The 16,995-nt window shown below is 38.6% G+C and overlaps 1 protein-coding gene across 1 annotated transcript in view; it reads left to right on the plus strand.

Moving 5' to 3' along the window:
- Positions 1-16,995, plus strand: part of LOC128684058 (midasin-like) — a 126,612-nt gene that overhangs the window by 14,150 nt on the left and 95,467 nt on the right. The window contains exons 3-6 of the mRNA XM_070080479.1: positions 1,748-2,543; positions 7,910-8,199; positions 9,785-10,198; positions 16,260-16,500. Coding sequence (XP_069936580.1) covers positions 1,748-2,543; positions 7,910-8,199; positions 9,785-10,198; positions 16,260-16,500 — 1,741 coding nt within the window. The remainder of the gene's footprint in view (positions 1-1,747; positions 2,544-7,909; positions 8,200-9,784; positions 10,199-16,259; positions 16,501-16,995) is intronic.

A 16,995-nucleotide genomic window follows, 5' to 3' on the forward strand; every position in this document is an offset into this window, starting at 1 on the left:
TAATGTCACCTTTGCACTATTTATAACATTTTTAGTATATATTTAAATGTTTATATGGTAGTGTACTGTATATTGTAAGAAACAGAATAGAGAAAATCAACTTTAATATACATTATTTAGGTATGCATACTGGTCAGAGAGCCTGTCGTAAGTCCGAGTCATTGGTAAACGAGAATGTTGCTAAGTGAGGAGAGGCTGTATTTGATCATTTTTTTTTTTTTTTTGTGTATAACATTTCTATATATGCACACTTTTAACGATGCTGTAATTAAGATTCTTCTCAACATTTTCTTTTCTTGTATGTCCCTAGACATCATATGATAGAAGCCAGACTTCATTATCTGATACAGGAGGGCCCAGCTTATGAGGCGGGTTATTTTCCAGGCTACTGCCATTAAGTGAATTACCTTTTTTTTCACTCTTAATTATATATATAAATGCCTGATAACATGTTTATGCTATCATGTAATAAGTTAGCAATAGAACAAGGCATAAAAACAATAAAAAAGTAAAATGCATGTACAGTACACTTATTACTTACCTTAAAATATTTGTAGTTTTAATGTAGGTGAGAGGTAAGTAGTATTTATTGTAGGAAGTGAGGTGTGGTAGCTCACCCAGCTACCACACCTCACAATTATGTTAATTTGTTTTACTATGTATATGTTTTGTTAACGTTATCCATGGAGCCAAAGAAGGGAATGTACGATAGTATAGTGGTACCAACACTTATATGGGTGTGAAGCATGGGTTGTAAATGCTGCAGTGAGGAGGAAGCTGGAGGCAGTGGAGATGTCGTATCTAAGGGTAATGTGTGGTGCAAATATTATACAGAGAATTCGTAGTATAGAAATTAGGAGGAGGTGTGGAGTTACTAAAAGTAGTATTCAGAGGGCTGAAGAGGGGTTGTTGAGGTGATTTGGTCATTTAGACAAAATAAAAGAAAGTAGAATGACTTAGAGAGCATATAAATCTTTAGGGAAAGAAAGGCAGGTTAGGGATCATCCTCAAAAAGGTTGAAGGGAGGTTTTGCGGGAGAGGGGCTTGGACTTCCAGGAAGCATGCATGAGCATGTTAGATAGGAGTGAATGGTTTTTGGGACCTGATGAGCTGTTGGAGTGTGAGCAGGGTAATATTTTATGAAGGGATTCAGGGAAACTGGTTAGCCGAACTTGAGTCCTAGCGGTGGGAAGTACATGCCTGCACTTTAAAGAGCATTGGTATAACTATACTCTCATACATTCCCCTTTCAGCTTCCATGGATAACATTCTTTGTCTCCACAGATTCCTCTGTGCACCAATCACTTTTTTTCCCACAATTCTATGGTTCACCTCATCTTTTGTAGACCTATGTGCAAACAAGTCAACTTTCAAATATCTGAAAATATTCACTGCTTCCATACTCTCTCCCTCCAATGTAATATCCAATTTTTCTTTATCTAAATTGTTTGATACTCTCATCACCTTACTCTTATCTATGTTCACTTTCAACTTTCTACCTTTACACAGCCCCCCAGACTTGTCCACTAACCTTTGCAACTTTTCTTTAGAATCCCCCAAAAACACAGTATCATCAGCAAAAAGTAACTGCATCAATTCCCATTTTGTGTTTGATTCCCCATAATTTAATCCCACCCCTCTCCCCAACACCCTAGCATTTACTTCTTTTACAACCCCATTTATAAATATGTTCATTATTATAGTATATTAAACTGCTCCCCTAACTATTCCTGCATTATCTTTTCAGGAAGCTCTTGATTGCTTTTGTGCAGCAGTGCCAAATCCATCAACACACTTCACCTTTGCAGTACACATTGGTTCATTCATGAACTGCACAAAAGCAACAGTGGAATACTACTGCATGCAGTATAAACCGGAAGTAATGCATATGCCTGACCAGTTAATAATAGGCCAGAGAGCCAGGTTACATAAAAAAAATACTGATTACTTATCTATAGGTCTAAAGAAAACTGTTACTTTTTCATTGACAAGACCTGTAGCACTCTTGCTGGAGAGGATTGGTGTTGCAGTAATGAAAAAAGAACCAGTGTTGATTGTAGGAGAAACAGGTACAGGGAAAACATCAGCTGTACAGTATTTGGCACACCACACCAGAAACAAGTTACGTGTTATAAACATGAATCAGCAGAGTGATTCATCTGATCTCCTTGGAGGATTCAAGCCAGTCCAGATGAAAACTATTATCGCACCTGTACGACAACAATTTGAAGACCTCTTTGCTGTTACATTTTCAGCTTCTAAAAACAATAAATTTCTTGAACACATTATGGTGTGTTACGTCAATCAGAGGTGGAGTGACTTATTTACTTTGATGGAACATTCACAGGAACGTGCTGTGCATAAATTAAGTCATTCAAATGATACAGTAGAGCAGTATAAGCAAACACATACTAGAAGCATATTGGCTAAATGGCATAAATTTAGGCTCAAAATAGCAAGTTTGAAAGACCAAGTACAACATGCTCAGAGTGCCCTAGCCTTTTCCTTCATTGAAGGAACTCTAATCAAGGCTATTCAAGATGGTTAGTATTTCATTGATGTATTGTTATATTGTGGTATAAACTATTCTGTGCAGTAGTGGTTAATTGCTTGAATTTGGCAGCCAATAGGAATAATTTTGCTAAAAAATTATTCTTTGTATTTAGTCTATTTTTTTAGATTTTATTTTTTATGTTCCTGATTTCTCTCACTAAGGTAAGGGAAGTGCAAGCTCCTGGTACATAAAACCTCCTTTACCCCCTCCCTCCTAGGACAGACCCCTACCCTGCCTTCTCTTCACTACAGATTTTTATGTCCAAGTCATCATATTATTCCATCCTCTCTAAATGTCCAAGCCACCTCAGCATCCCCTATCCAGCCCTCTGGATAATACTTTTAGTAACCCCATACCTAATCTCCAAGCAATGAATTCTTTGCATAATATTCATTCATTACACATTGCCCTCGGACATGACATCACTGCCTTCAGCCTCATCCTTCCTGCAACATTAACAACTCATGCTTCATGCCTATATAAGAGCATTGGTATAACTGCACTCTCATACATTTCCCTTTTAGGTTCCATGGAAAACATTCTTTGTCTCCACAGATTCCTCTGTGCACCAGTCATCTTTTTGCCTCGTCAGTTCTGTGGTTCACCCCATCTTTCGTAGACCCATCTGCAGACAAGTCCACTCCCAAATATCTGATATGTAGTCTATCTTTACCTAAATTTTTCATTACCCTCGTCACCTTGTTCTTTCGAGTGTTCACTTTTAACTCCCTCCTTTTACATACCCTCCCAAATTCATCCACCAACCTTTGCAACTTCTCTTCAAAATCTGCCAAAAGCAGTGTCATCAGTAAAAAAGCAACTGTGACGACTTCCATTTTGTGTTAGTCTTTATCTACGCATTCCCACACCTTTCCCCAACACTCTTGCATACACTTTTCTTACAACCCCATCTTTATTTTTATTAACATGTTGGCTGTCTCCCACCAAGGCAGGGTGACCCAAAAAGAAAGATAAAACTTATATCATGTTCATGAATGGTATACAGCACCAACAAGATGAAAATTAAACACGTGCAACATCTGGGTATCTTTATTGTAGACGTTTCGCCATCCAGTGTCTTTATCAGTGCAAATTCAAGGACATAATTGGAAGATAAGAACTATATACAAAAGATGAGGTACTCAGTTTTTCAGCCTTAGAGTTGGCGTGTAGAGCACCGTAGTTGTGAAAAATCTGGAGCATAGCTAAAAAGGCTGCCGCTTATATACTTGCGTCAGGTAGAAAGGGACGGGTAGCAGACGAGGGCATAGTCACTGGTAGGCGGGATTCCCCAGTGGAAGTAAGTCATAACCATCTTCATGGCTACTTCTAGTACTACTACCACCACTAACCCTGGCCTACTTCCACTGGGGAATCCCACCTACCAGTGACTATGCCCTCGTCTGCTATCTGTCCCTTTCCACCTGATGCTAGTATATAACTGCCAGCCTTCTTGGCTATGCTCCAGATTCTTCATGACTACAGTGCTCTTCACACCAATTCCAAGGCTGAGGGACTGATTACCTCATCTTCTTTATATAGTTCTTGTCTTCCAATTGCAGTGGTACCCCGAGTTTCGTAGTGCTCCCAACTCAAACAGTTATGTAAGTGTATTATTGTTAGTGCTTTTGTAAGTGTAGTTTGGGGGTCTGAAACGGGCTAATCTAATTTACATTATTCCTTATGGGAACAAATTTGTTCAGTAACGGCAGTCGAACAGCCTTCTGGAACAAATTATGTACTGAACTTGGGGTACCACTGTATGTTCTTCTCTTTGTATTGATAAAGCCACTGGATGGCAAAACGTCTACAATAAAGATACCAAGATGTTGCGCTCTGTCTGCCCTGACCTAGTTTAATTTGTCCACCCTGTGGTTCAAGAGATATCAGAGTTTTTATCTTGTGTCCACACTCAACACAAAGATATCGAGTTTTGTTGGTGCCCAGGCCCTGTTGGTGTTCTGAGAAATAAAAGGAAAGATGGTGAGACAAAGGCTTCTGTAATGAAACCAATCTGTATCAGACTTTTGCCTCAGTGACTTTATGGGCCATGTACACATATGTCCTTGGGTCAAGGCAGTCTGTAATTATCACAACTTCTACTACACTCCTGCTCAAATGTGTGTTTATCTCAGTAAATATACATTGTTTACTTTAAACCTTATTTTAGGGTTTAACGTATCCTTAGTGATGTACAGGTTACATGTAGCCTTCATGTAGTTAATAGGCCTTAATCTTAATAACCCAACCAATATACACTCCACACATGTTAAAGACTTGTAATTTTTATTAGCTGAAACATTTTTCCTGCTCAATTTTAGCCTGCATATGAGAGAATGGGTCTTTGGGGTAAGTGTGCACAATATGGAAAATAATCCTGCTCCACACAGGGCATGGTGGGGAAAAACAAATCTGACCATGTGTATAGTTTAAAATTGTGACTTTGAGTTGTTTTCTCATATGATTTTCTGGTTTTATTGGCTGTTTCTTGTTTTCGTTTGATAGAATGGAAAATACATTACTGAACTAGAGATGATTTTGATTAGCTTCAGGTCCAGAAGTAGCTTGAAATTGAGCTCAAATTAGCAGAAAAATTCTGTGTTTGCTGGGTAAGGCCTCCTACACCCCTCTAGTCTTTTATATGGATTTTTAATAGGTTTGATCCAATTATTGGGACACCATAAACCATGAACAATCATTCCTGGATATATTTTATTATCTGAGAGTGGTAAATTATGAGGTTGGAGAATGGTTCTCCAAGGTGAGAGAGCACAGTATAAAAAACAATCCTGTCCCACCTGGTGCATGATGGGAAAAGCAAAATTCTGACCATCTATATAGTTTAAAATTGGGACTTTGAGCTGTTTTATTAGATGCTTTTCATTGTATTATTTGCTGTTTCTTGGTATAATTTGATAGAATGGAAGACATACTATTGAAATAGAGATGATCTTGGTTGGTTTCAGGACCAGAAGTTTGTATCTTGAAATTGGGCTCGGTATTCCTGAGGCTGGGTAAGGACTCTACACACCCGTTATATTTTATGGGATTTTAATAGCCCTGATTCAATTATTAGAATTCCGTCCGTCACCAATCATTTCATTCCTGGTTATATTTTATTTGAGAAATAAGAGTAATTTTGTGTGATTATGAATTCAAAATAGAAGGCAAGTGTAATACGTATAGGAGAGACCTGGAGACGTGATTAACCCTTTGAGGGTCGGTCACGTACAAGTACGTCATTACAGCCAGGGTCGATCACGTACTTGTACGCCTAAATTCTAGCGCCTTCAAATCTGGTGGAAGAAAGCTGGCAGACATACATATGAAAGAATGGGTCTGTGTGGTCAGTGTACGTAGCATTAAAAAAATCCTGAAGCATGCTGTGCATAATGAGAAAAAAAACTTTGTGTTTTTGGCTTAATACAGCGACTTTCTAGTGAATTTTCGCATGGTATTTATGGTTGTATTCTCGTTTCTTTGGTCTCATTTGATAGAATGGAAGATATATTACAGAATTAGAGATGATTTTGATTGGTTTCACGATGACAAGTACCCTGAAATTGAGCTCAAAGTAGCAAAAATTATAAATTTTTGCCGATATTCAAGATTAAACAAATCAAGCCACGCGTCCAATACACATCAGCTGGCGAGTCTGTTCTTTCATAAGTGCGCTGATATCATTTATACCGTTTTTACAATGATGTAGTAGTATACATAACAGAAAACTTTCTATTTTCTGTGAGAATAAAAATTCAAAATGGAAAGCAAAAGTAATGTAAGAGAGGCCTAGAGACATGACTAATGAAAAGATAAAATGTTATTTTAGTGCCATGAATGTCTGTCTTGTTTATTTTGAACCCTATTTTGAAATTGGCATCTTAAATTTGTGTGAAATTTCCCAAATTGCCAATTTCTGACCATTTTATTGGGTAGTTGAAATCGGTAAATGGGCGGATTCTTGTACTCAATCGATAGAACAAATGGAGTTCTAGGGAAATAGCTATGATTTTAGTCAACTGCAACATTGGAATTGGCCGAAATTAGGGTCCAAAGGGGGCGAAATCGCCAACTTTGAGACCACTAACTTCGCAAGAGCATAATTCTGTAAGTTTTTCATCAAATTTCATACTATTGGTGTCATTATGATTGGAAAAAGATTATCATTTCATGAGAAAAAATAATTTTTTTTGTTTTTTTTTGAAAAATTTTCGACCCTGAGAACGAGTTTGGGAGAGGGCCTCTCAACCCTCAAAAGGTTAATGGACGGAGGAAATGTTATCCCAGTGTCAGGAATGTCTACACTGTTTTGGACTGTTTTTCAATTAATATATTTCCCCAAATTACTTCCGTGCATTTTATAGGGTATTTTAAATAGTTGAATGCTCTGTTTCCTGTGCTCATTCAATAGAATGTAAGGCATATTGGTAAGATAGCTCAGAATTTGGTCGAATGGGGTAGTGGAATAGGCTTAAAGTAAGAATTAAGTGGGCAAAATCACAAATACATAAATTGAGCTAAGACTTTGTGCAAGCTTAATTTCATAAGTTTTTCATCAAATTTTATACATATGGTGTCATTACCTTCATAAATAGATTCTCTTCCATTTCAGAAGAAATATAAATTTTGAGAGTCTGGACAGTGAAAGTGTTAATACTTTTACCAGTATTCAGTCAACACTATATATATTCAACTGAAGAAGTCTGCTGTGCAGGCAAAATGTTTCAGCAAATTATTGCACAAATCTTATTCATCTACACTCCACTATTTTCATCACATTCATGTATTTATTGTACATGTTGATATTGTATGAATGTGTACACCAGTTCTTTGGTGCTTTTATGCCAGTGAAGGTCTTTTGAACCAGGGAATTGTAGCTGTCCTCCACTTCATTCCTCTTTCCTTGGGGGCTGTTGATCACTCTTGAGTTAAACACTACTCATAAATCTAATAACAAAAGTAATTATAATAATAATTGAATGATAAAAAAAAGTCTTGTCATTTATTGCAAAGTTTGTTTATGTTACCAGACAAGCTTTTCATAATGAAAAGAGGATAATTGTTAGTTATAATATTGTTCAATGCTCCATGCTTTTGTGCTATCAAATGGTTTCCAAGTCATTATGTTCAAGTTAGATTAAAAATTCTTCTAGTTTATGATTGCTGAATTGTAACCTTGCATGTCATTTGTGTAATTTCTCATTACAGGTGACTTTATTCATGTAAATATGTTTAATATTTTTTTGTTGATTCAAATTATTGTAGATGCAATATGCTGTTTATAAAGGTTAACCATTTTGTAATCTGCCAGCACATGATATACCTTTATCTTATTGATAATTTTTTCATTGCCAGGAGAGTGGGTGTTGCTTGATGAAATAAACTTGGCCAGTGCAGAGACTTTGGAATGTTTATCAGGACTTCTGGAGTCTGATTCTGGATCCTTGACACTGCTAGAGCGAGGAGATTTCAAGCCTGTAGCTAGACATCAAGATTTTCGTCTTTTTGCATGTATGAACCCAGCTACTGACGTAGGAAAGAAGGAATTACCAGCTGGACTGCGAAACAGATTTACAGAGTTCTTTATGGGAGAACGTCAGAGCAAACAGGATCTAATGATTATTATAAATGACTATTTAGTTAAGGTATGTGATACAACTGTAAAACACAACTAACATTGATTTGAAGCAATCGTATGTACCTATATGATATTCTGTGTAGTACATTAAAGTATGTACTGTATTTCCTATCTGATACTTTATTTGGGTGAGGTGTGTAAAGGTAGAAAGTTGAAAGTGTACTTAGATAGGAGTAAGGTGATGAGGGTATCAAGTGATTTAGATAAAGAAAAATTGGATATCACGTTGGAGGGAGGGAGTATGGAAGAAGTGAATGTTTTCAGATATTCGTCAGCGGATGGGTTTATGAAGGATGAGGTTAACCATAGAATTGATGAAGAAAGGTGAGTGGTGCATTGAGGTATCTGTGGAGACAAAGAAAGTTATCCATGGAGGCAAAGAAGGGAATGTACTAGAGCGTAGTGGTACCAACACTCTTATATGGGTCTGAAGCATGGGTTGTAAATGCTGCAGCGAGGAGGCAACTGGAGGTAGTGGAGATGTCGTGTCTAAGGGCAATGTGTGGTGTAAATATTATGCAGAGAATTTGTAGTGTGGAAAATTAGGAGGTGTGGAGTTACTAAAAGTGTTAGTCAGAGGGCTGAAGAGGGGCTGTTGAGGTGGTTTTGTCATTTAGAAAGAATGAAACAAAGTAGAATGACTTGGAGACTGTATGAATCTGTTTGGGAAGGAAGGCGGGGTAGGGAGGTTGGAGGAGGGGGTAGAGGAGGTTTTGTGGGTGAGGGGCTTGGACATCTAGTAAACATGCATGAGCTTGTTGGATAGGAGTGAATGGAAATGGAAAGTACTATACCTGCGATTTAAAGGAGGGGTTTGGAACATTGGCAGTTTGGAGTGACGTTGAAGCTGTCGTATCTGAGTACCTCAGCAAAGACAGTGATTATGTATGAGTGATGGTGAAAATGTTGAATGATGATGAAAGTGTTTTCTTTCTTTTTGGGTCACCCTGCCGGGTGGGAGATGACTGACGTGTTAAAAAAAAAATGAAAGATGATTAGTAAATCTTACAAACTTCTTCTTACATTCATTATATGCATATCTTTATTTTCCCATGTATACTTACACTCAGTATACACATATCTTTACTTTTCTATGTCTGCTTACATTCAGTATTCAAGTATCTTTACTTGACTATGTGCTTCTTAATAGTTCTTATTCCTGTAATATTTAATTTCTAAGCTTGGAGGCCTGGTCTGAGGCTAGGCCAATGGGAAAGATAATTGCCAAAACAACCAATAGATAAGTGTATGAATAATAGGTGTGCTATGCAGCAATATAAATGCATGAGTTTAAGAAAAAAAAGGAAAATAAGAAGTATACAGTTGGAATGTAAATGAAAAACTTGTTGGTTTATATATACACAGATAATATTTGGTGTACTTTATTTTGAAATACAAGGTAATTCATTGAATGAAAAATCTGTACAGTATATGGAAGTACATTCAGTTCCTTATGTAGCATAGGTGAGCAGTAGAAAAGTAGTAGCAGGTTTGATAGCAAGATTAGTGCAGTTTAGTTTAGAAAGTTTTGCACATAAGATATTCAAGAACAGAGATGAGTGTTAATTCTGTAAATATATTCCCTATTTCAGTTGGGTCCATCAAGCAAGCAAGTGAAAGGTATTAAGAACTTTTACAGGAAAGTAAAGGAAGATTCAGAAGTAAAGCTGACTGATGGTACGGGTCACAAGCCACATTACAGTTTACGCACCCTCTGCCGTGCACTTACTGTCGCTGCCAGGAACCCCTGCTCCAGCTTACCAAGATCACTCTTTGAGTCCTTTTGTTTATCATTCTTAACTCAGTTGGATCAGGCGTCTTATCGTGAAGTAATAGCTTTAATCAAACTTCATGTCTTGGGCATTAATCCCAAAGGTAAAGAGAATGACAAACAAAACTTCAAATTGACATTAGACCCAATCCCAGCACCTGCCAATGAGAAAGCTGTGCAAATTTTGGGTTACTGGGTTCCACAAGGTGATCAAGAACCTTACTCACCACACAATGTAAGTTAATTATGAAAGTTATCTGGTTTAATTATAATATTACCACTTCATAAAAAAGGCACAGTGATGGGCAATTGCTTCAGGGCCTGCAGGTGGAAGGAACCCTTAGGCTCTGGTTTACATATTGTGGTTTATTTTGAGGGCTCTTCAACCCTTGCAGCCTGGCCTGAGGTCAGGCATCCTTCACCTTTGCCTTTGATATACCTTTGATGAGTTTCGAGAGTACTCCCAGAACCTGGCTTGCCTTGTTGACCAATGATCAACTAGACTGTTGCTTCTAGTAGCCTGCATCCCTACATAGCTATCATAACCGGGATGATCAGGTACAAGTAGCAGATAGTGATTAAGTTTCCTGTTGATAACTTTTTCTGTTGTTTCTTTCAAATTCAAGTACTTTATTTCTGTTATGCAGCATATAGATAACTGTATACTGTAATGTAGGCATGCCCCCTGGCATGACAGTGATGGAATGAATGATGAAAGTGTTTCTTCTTTCTTCGGGTCAACCTTCCTTGCTGGGAAACGGCTGATATATTAAAAAAAAAAAAAACAATGTAGTTTGTGTAGTAGAATATTGTTAGGTATAAAAGAAATCCACTAGCATGCAATGCATTTCAGGCAAAGTTGATTTGTTCAGTGTTACCATTTTGAGTAATGAATTGTAAGCAAGAACATACAGCCGCTCCTCACTTAATGAGTTCCGTTCCAAAGGCCATGTTGGTAAACAAATTTGTCGCCAAGTGAGGAGCGTACTATAATGGTAGCGAGTGTGTGTCAACCATCTTTGATATTATTTTAATGTCACCTTTGCAACATTTATAACATTTCAGGTATATTTTTAAATGTTTATGCAGTAGCGTACTGTATATTGTAATAAACAGAATAGAGGAAATCAGCTCTAGTATACATTATTTAGGTATGCATATTGGTCGGAGAGCCGGTCGTAAGTCCGAGTTGTTAATAAACAAGTACATCGCTAAGTGAGGAGAGGTATATGAAAGTGCATTATAAATACATTGCACATAAAGTGCATTATATGTTTGTTACCCCCCATGCTCCACTTTTAATCCACCATTGTTTAGGACTTACAAAGCTGTGATTTCCTCAATCATTGTTTATAGTCTTGAGAGTGAAATATGAAAAGGGCATAAAGAGGAATGTATGAATGTCTTGCCTATGGAGCAAGCAGAGTTATTTAAATTATTTATATAAAAACCATTTGTCTCCATTCACTCCTATCAAACACGCTCACGCATGCCTGCTGGAAGTCCAAGCCCCTCGCACACAAAACCTCCTTTACCCCCTCCCTCCAACCCTTCCTAGGCCGACCCCTACCCCGCCTTCCTTCCACTACAGACTGATACACTCTTGAAGTCATTCTGTTTCGCTCCATTCTCTCTACATGTCCGAACCACCTCAACAACCCTTCCTCAGCCCTCTGGACAACAGTTTTGGTAATCCCGCACCTCCTCCTAACTTCCAAACTACGAATTCTCTGCATTATATTCACACCACACATTGCCCTCAGACATGACATCTCCACTGCCTCCAGCCTTCTCCTCGCTGCAACATTCATCACCCACGCTTCACACCCATATAAGAGCGTTGGTAAAACTATACTCTCATACATTCCCCTCTTTGCCTCCAAGGACAAAGTTCTTTGTCTCCACAGACTCCTAAGTGCACCACTCACTCTTTTTCCCTCATCAATTCTATGATTCACCTCATCTTTCATAGACCCATCCGCTGACACGTCCACTCCCAAATATCTGAATACGTTCACCTCCTCCATACTCTCTCCCTCCAATCTGATATTCAATCTTTCATCACCTAATCTTTTTGTTATCCTCATAACCTTACTCTTTCCTGTATTCACCTTTAATTTTCTTCTTTTGCACACCCTACCAAATTCAAATTTTTACTTTATTTTATTAAATTGGGTAGGGAATGTGTAGATCAAGTGTTTACATTGAAGCATATATGTGAACAGTAGTATTTAGATAAAGGTAGAGAAGTTTTCATTGCATTTGTGGATTTAGAAAAGGCATATATATGGAATAGGTAATAAGTTACTAAATGCTGTAAAGATTTTTTATGAGGATAGTGAGGCTCAGGTTAGGGTGTGTAGAAGAGAGGGAGATTACTTTCTGGTAAAAGTAGGTCTTAGACAGGGATGTTTAATGTCACCATGGTTGTTTAATATATTTATAGATGGGATTGTGAAAGAAGTAAATGCTAGGGTGCTGAGGAGAGGGGTGGGATTAAATTATGGGGAATCAAGTACAAAATGGGAGTTGACACAGTTACTTTTTGCTGATGATGCTGTGCTTATGGGAGATTCTAAAGAAAAGTTGCAAAGGTTAGTCTACACATTTGGGAGGGTGTGTAAAGGTAGAAAATTGAAAGTGAACATAGATAAGAGTAAGGTGATAAAGGTTTTTTTTAATATCACACTGGCCGATTCCCACCAAGGCAGGGTGGCCCGAAAAAGAAAAACTTTCACCATCATTCACTCCATCACTGTCTTGCCAGAAGGGTGCTTTACACTACAGTTTAAACTGCAACATTAACAGGATTTAGATAAAGAAAAATTGGATATCACATTGGAGAGAGGGAGTATGGAAGTGAATGTTTTCAGATGTTTGAGAGTTGATATGTGAGCTGATGGGTTTATGAAGATGAGGTTAACCATAGAATTGATGAATGGAAAAAGGTGAGTGGTGCGTTGAAGTATATGTAGAGGTAAAAAACGTTATCTATGGAGGCAAAGAAGGGAATGTATGAAAGTATAGTAGTACCAACACTCTTATATAGATGTGAAGCTTGGGTTGTAAATGCTGCAGTGAGGAGGCGGTTGGAGGCAGTGATGTCCTGTCTAAGGGCAACGTGTTGTGCAGATATTATGCAGAGAATTCGGAGTGTGGAAATTAGGAGGTGTGGAGTTAATAAAAGTATTAGTCAGAGGGCTGAAGAGGGGTTGTTGAGGTGGTTTGGTCATTTAGAGAGAATGGATCGAAGTAGAATGACATGGAGAGTGTGTAAATCTGTAGGGGAAGGAAGGCGGGGTAGGGGTTGTACTCAAAAAGGTTGGAGGGGGGGGTAAAGGAGGTTTTGTGGGCGAGGGGCTTGGATTTCCAGCAAGCGTGCGTGAGCGTGTTAGGAGTGAATGGAGACGAATGGTTTTGGGGATGTGACGAGCTGTTGGAGTGTGAGCAAGGTAATATTTAGTGAAGGGATTCAGGGAAATTCTAGGCATTAAAGTTGAAAATAGGAATTTGGTAATTATCCTAGTATACAAACCACCATCGGCAACTGCTGAGGAATTCACAGATCAGTCAAGTAAGATAGATAGCTATCTGGATAGGCTAGAAAGTCCTACACCAAATATTTTACTCCTTTGAGATTTTAATCTCCCTCTTGTAAAATGGAAGATGGCACAATGAAATGTTATATCAGAAATATCCCCGGGAAGCACCCTGGCTCAACATGTACATACCAGGGAAATAATGAGGTTTTGTGAAAAGTACTCTTTAAACCAACAGGTAATTGATCCCACTAGAAATGAAAATACCCTGGATTTGATATTCACAAACAACGAGGAACTGATCAGAGACATAACAGTTTCCAAAACTATTTACTCTGATCATAACATCATAGAGGTTCAAACTAGTATTAACTCAGGGGTAGGAAACTGCATCGCTAAAGTTAGAGACGGGATGTTCAGTAAGTTTAATTTTAACAACCATAGAATTAACTGGGAAAAAATAAACCAAGAGCTATCAGACATACCCTGGGAATCAGACATGAGCACCCTAAATCCCCTCTAGTGCCTAGAGAAGCTGAATACAGAAGCATACAAAGTATGTATGAAACATGTACCATTGAGGAAACCCAGAGGAAAATCAGATAAAGAGAGAGAGCATAGGTAATGGTACAGAAGAAGAAAACGGGTTACTGAACTGCTTAAAAACACAAATGTGCTACAACAAGGGAAATACAGACTTAGCAGAGAGATCACTGAATTAGAGCAAAAACTTAGGATGTCATACCTCGCAGAAGAAGTACAAAGGGAACAAAAGGCCATACAGGATATTGCAAGAAACCCAAAATATTTCTATTCCTACGCAAAATCCAAGCTAAAAACTACCTGTAGAATTGGACCGCTACTGAGAGGAGACTCGTATACTGACGATGAACAGGAAATGAGTGAAATCCTAAAAGAACAGTATGAGTCTGTGTTCAGCAACCCACTAAATGACAGCAAGGTAGAAAATGCAGAAATATTTTTCACTCCAGAAGAAGGCCGCACAGACCAACTAACTGACATTAGTACAAATCCCATAGATTTCGAAAAAGAAATGGAAAACATGCCCACTCACTCAGCACCTGGACCAGATTCATGGAATGCTCTATTTATAAAGAAGTGCAAAGTACCACTAGCACGAGCCCTCAGTATTCTTTGGAGAAAGAGCTTAGATCTAGGTGAAATACTGGAGGCCTTAAAGAATGCAGACATAGTTCCTTTGCACAAGGGAGGTAGTAGAGCACTAGCTAAAAATTACAGACCAGTAGCCCTACCCTCTCAGCATCAGCCAGGTCAAAAGCTCAGTGCCCCAAGGCACTGTCCTTGCACCTCTGCTGTTCCTCATCCTCATAGCAGACATAGACAAAAACATCCGGCACACTTGTATCATAATTTGCAGATGACACTAAAATAAGCATGAAAGTCAGTACGGTAGAGGACACTGAAAAGTACAGGAAGACATAAACAGGGTTTTCCAGTGGGCAGTGGAAAACAACATGACGTTCAATGGTGATAAGTTCCAGCTGCTTAGGTATGGAAAAAATGAAGAACTCAAAAGGAGCACTATATACAAAACTCAAGAGGGTCACCAAATAGAACGTAAGGAACACGTAAAAGACCTAGGAATAATTATGTCAGCGGACCTTTCTTTTAAAGACCATAACAAGACAAAGATCACGACAGCCAGGAAGATGACTGGGTGGGTATTGAGTACTTTCAAAACAAGGGAAACAGTGCCGATGGTGACACTCTTCAAATCGCTAGTGCTCCCTCACTTAGAATATTGTTCAGTGCTGACGGCTCCGTTCAGGGCAGGAGAAATATCGGAGCTGGAACAAAGACAGAGATCGTTTACGGCTCACATTGAGCCAGTAAAGCACCTAAACTACTGGGAACGCCTGCAAGTCTTGACCATGTACTCATTGGAGCGGAGGAGAGAGAGGTACATGATAATATATACCTGGAAGGTACTCGAGGGCTTGGTCCCAAATCTGCACACTGCCATCACAACATATTGGAGTGAGAGATATGGGAGGAAGTGTAAAATAAACCCAGTGAGGAGCAGGGGTGCGGTGGGGACAATAAGGGAACACTGTATCAACATCCGGGGTCCCAGACTTTTCAACATCTTATCAGAAGATATCAGAAACACTGCTGGAACAAGTGTTGAAGCCTTCAGGAGGAAACTAGACAAGTATCTTCACCAGGTGCCAGACCAACCAGGCTGTGATGGATGTGTGGGGCAGCGGGCCTCCAGCAGCAACAGCCTGGTTGATCAGGTGAGCACTAGATGAGCCTGGCCCATGGCCGGGCTCAGAAAATAGATATACTCTCGAAATTCTTCAAAGGTATATCAAAGGTAGCCAGACTTGAGTACTGGAAATGGGAAGTACAATTCCTGCACTTTAAAGGAGGGGTTTGGGATATTGGCAGTTTGGAGGGATATGTTGTGTATCTTTATATATACTTTTAAACTTTTGTATCTGGGCACCTCTGCAAAGACAGTGATTATGTATGCGTGAGGAGAAAGTGTTGAATGATGATGAAAGTGTTTTCTTTTTGGGGATTTTCTTTATTTTTGGATCACCCTGCTTCGGTGGGAGACGGCCGATTTGTTGAAAAAAGATTAAATATACAATGGGAATTCTTGTTGAAATTATCAGCTAATGTATCTTTGTAAAAAAAATATTATATATATTTGTACAGTTATGTAACATATAATGACAGGATAATTATTAGGTCTTTCTTTTCTAACAGTACATTATGACTGGAACTGTGCAGAAAAACCTAGAGGATCTTGTGCGTATTGTGAGCATCGGTCGGTTCCCAGTATTGTTGCAAGGTGAAACCTCTGTTGGCAAGACATCCCTAATTACATATGTTGCCCGCCTCACTGGAAATTTGTGTGTGCGCATTAATAACCATGAACACACAGACCTTCAGGAATATGTAGGATGTTATGCACCAGATACAAGTGGAAAACTGGTTTTCAAAGAAGGTATTTTACTGTAATTTTTGTTTAGAACTTAGGTTTGATCTTTTGAAATATTTTTGAATATGTTGAATATGACCTAGGTATTAGGTTGGTAGACAGCAACCGCCCAGGGAGGTACTACCGTCCTGCCAAGTGAGTGTAAAACGAAACCCTGTAATTGTTTTACACGATGGTAGGATTGCTGGTGTCTTTTTTTTTTTTTCTGTCTCATACACGTGCAAGATTTCAGGTATGTCTTGCTACTTCTACTTACACTTAGGTCACACTACACATACATGTACAAGCATATATACACACACCCCTTTGGGTTTTCTTCTATTTTATTTCTAGTTTTTGTTCTTGTTTATTTCCTCTTACCTCCATGGGGAAGTGGAACAGAATTCTTCCTCCGTAAGCCATGCGTGTTGTAAGAGGCGACTAAAATGCCGGGAACTAGGGGCTAGTAACCCCTTCTCCTGTATATATTACTAAATGTAAAAGGAGAAACTTTCGTTTTTC

This window comes from Cherax quadricarinatus, unplaced genomic scaffold (assembly GCF_038502225.1).
Source record: "Cherax quadricarinatus isolate ZL_2023a unplaced genomic scaffold, ASM3850222v1 Contig509, whole genome shotgun sequence".
Classification (NCBI taxonomy): domain Eukaryota; kingdom Metazoa; phylum Arthropoda; class Malacostraca; order Decapoda; family Parastacidae; genus Cherax; species Cherax quadricarinatus.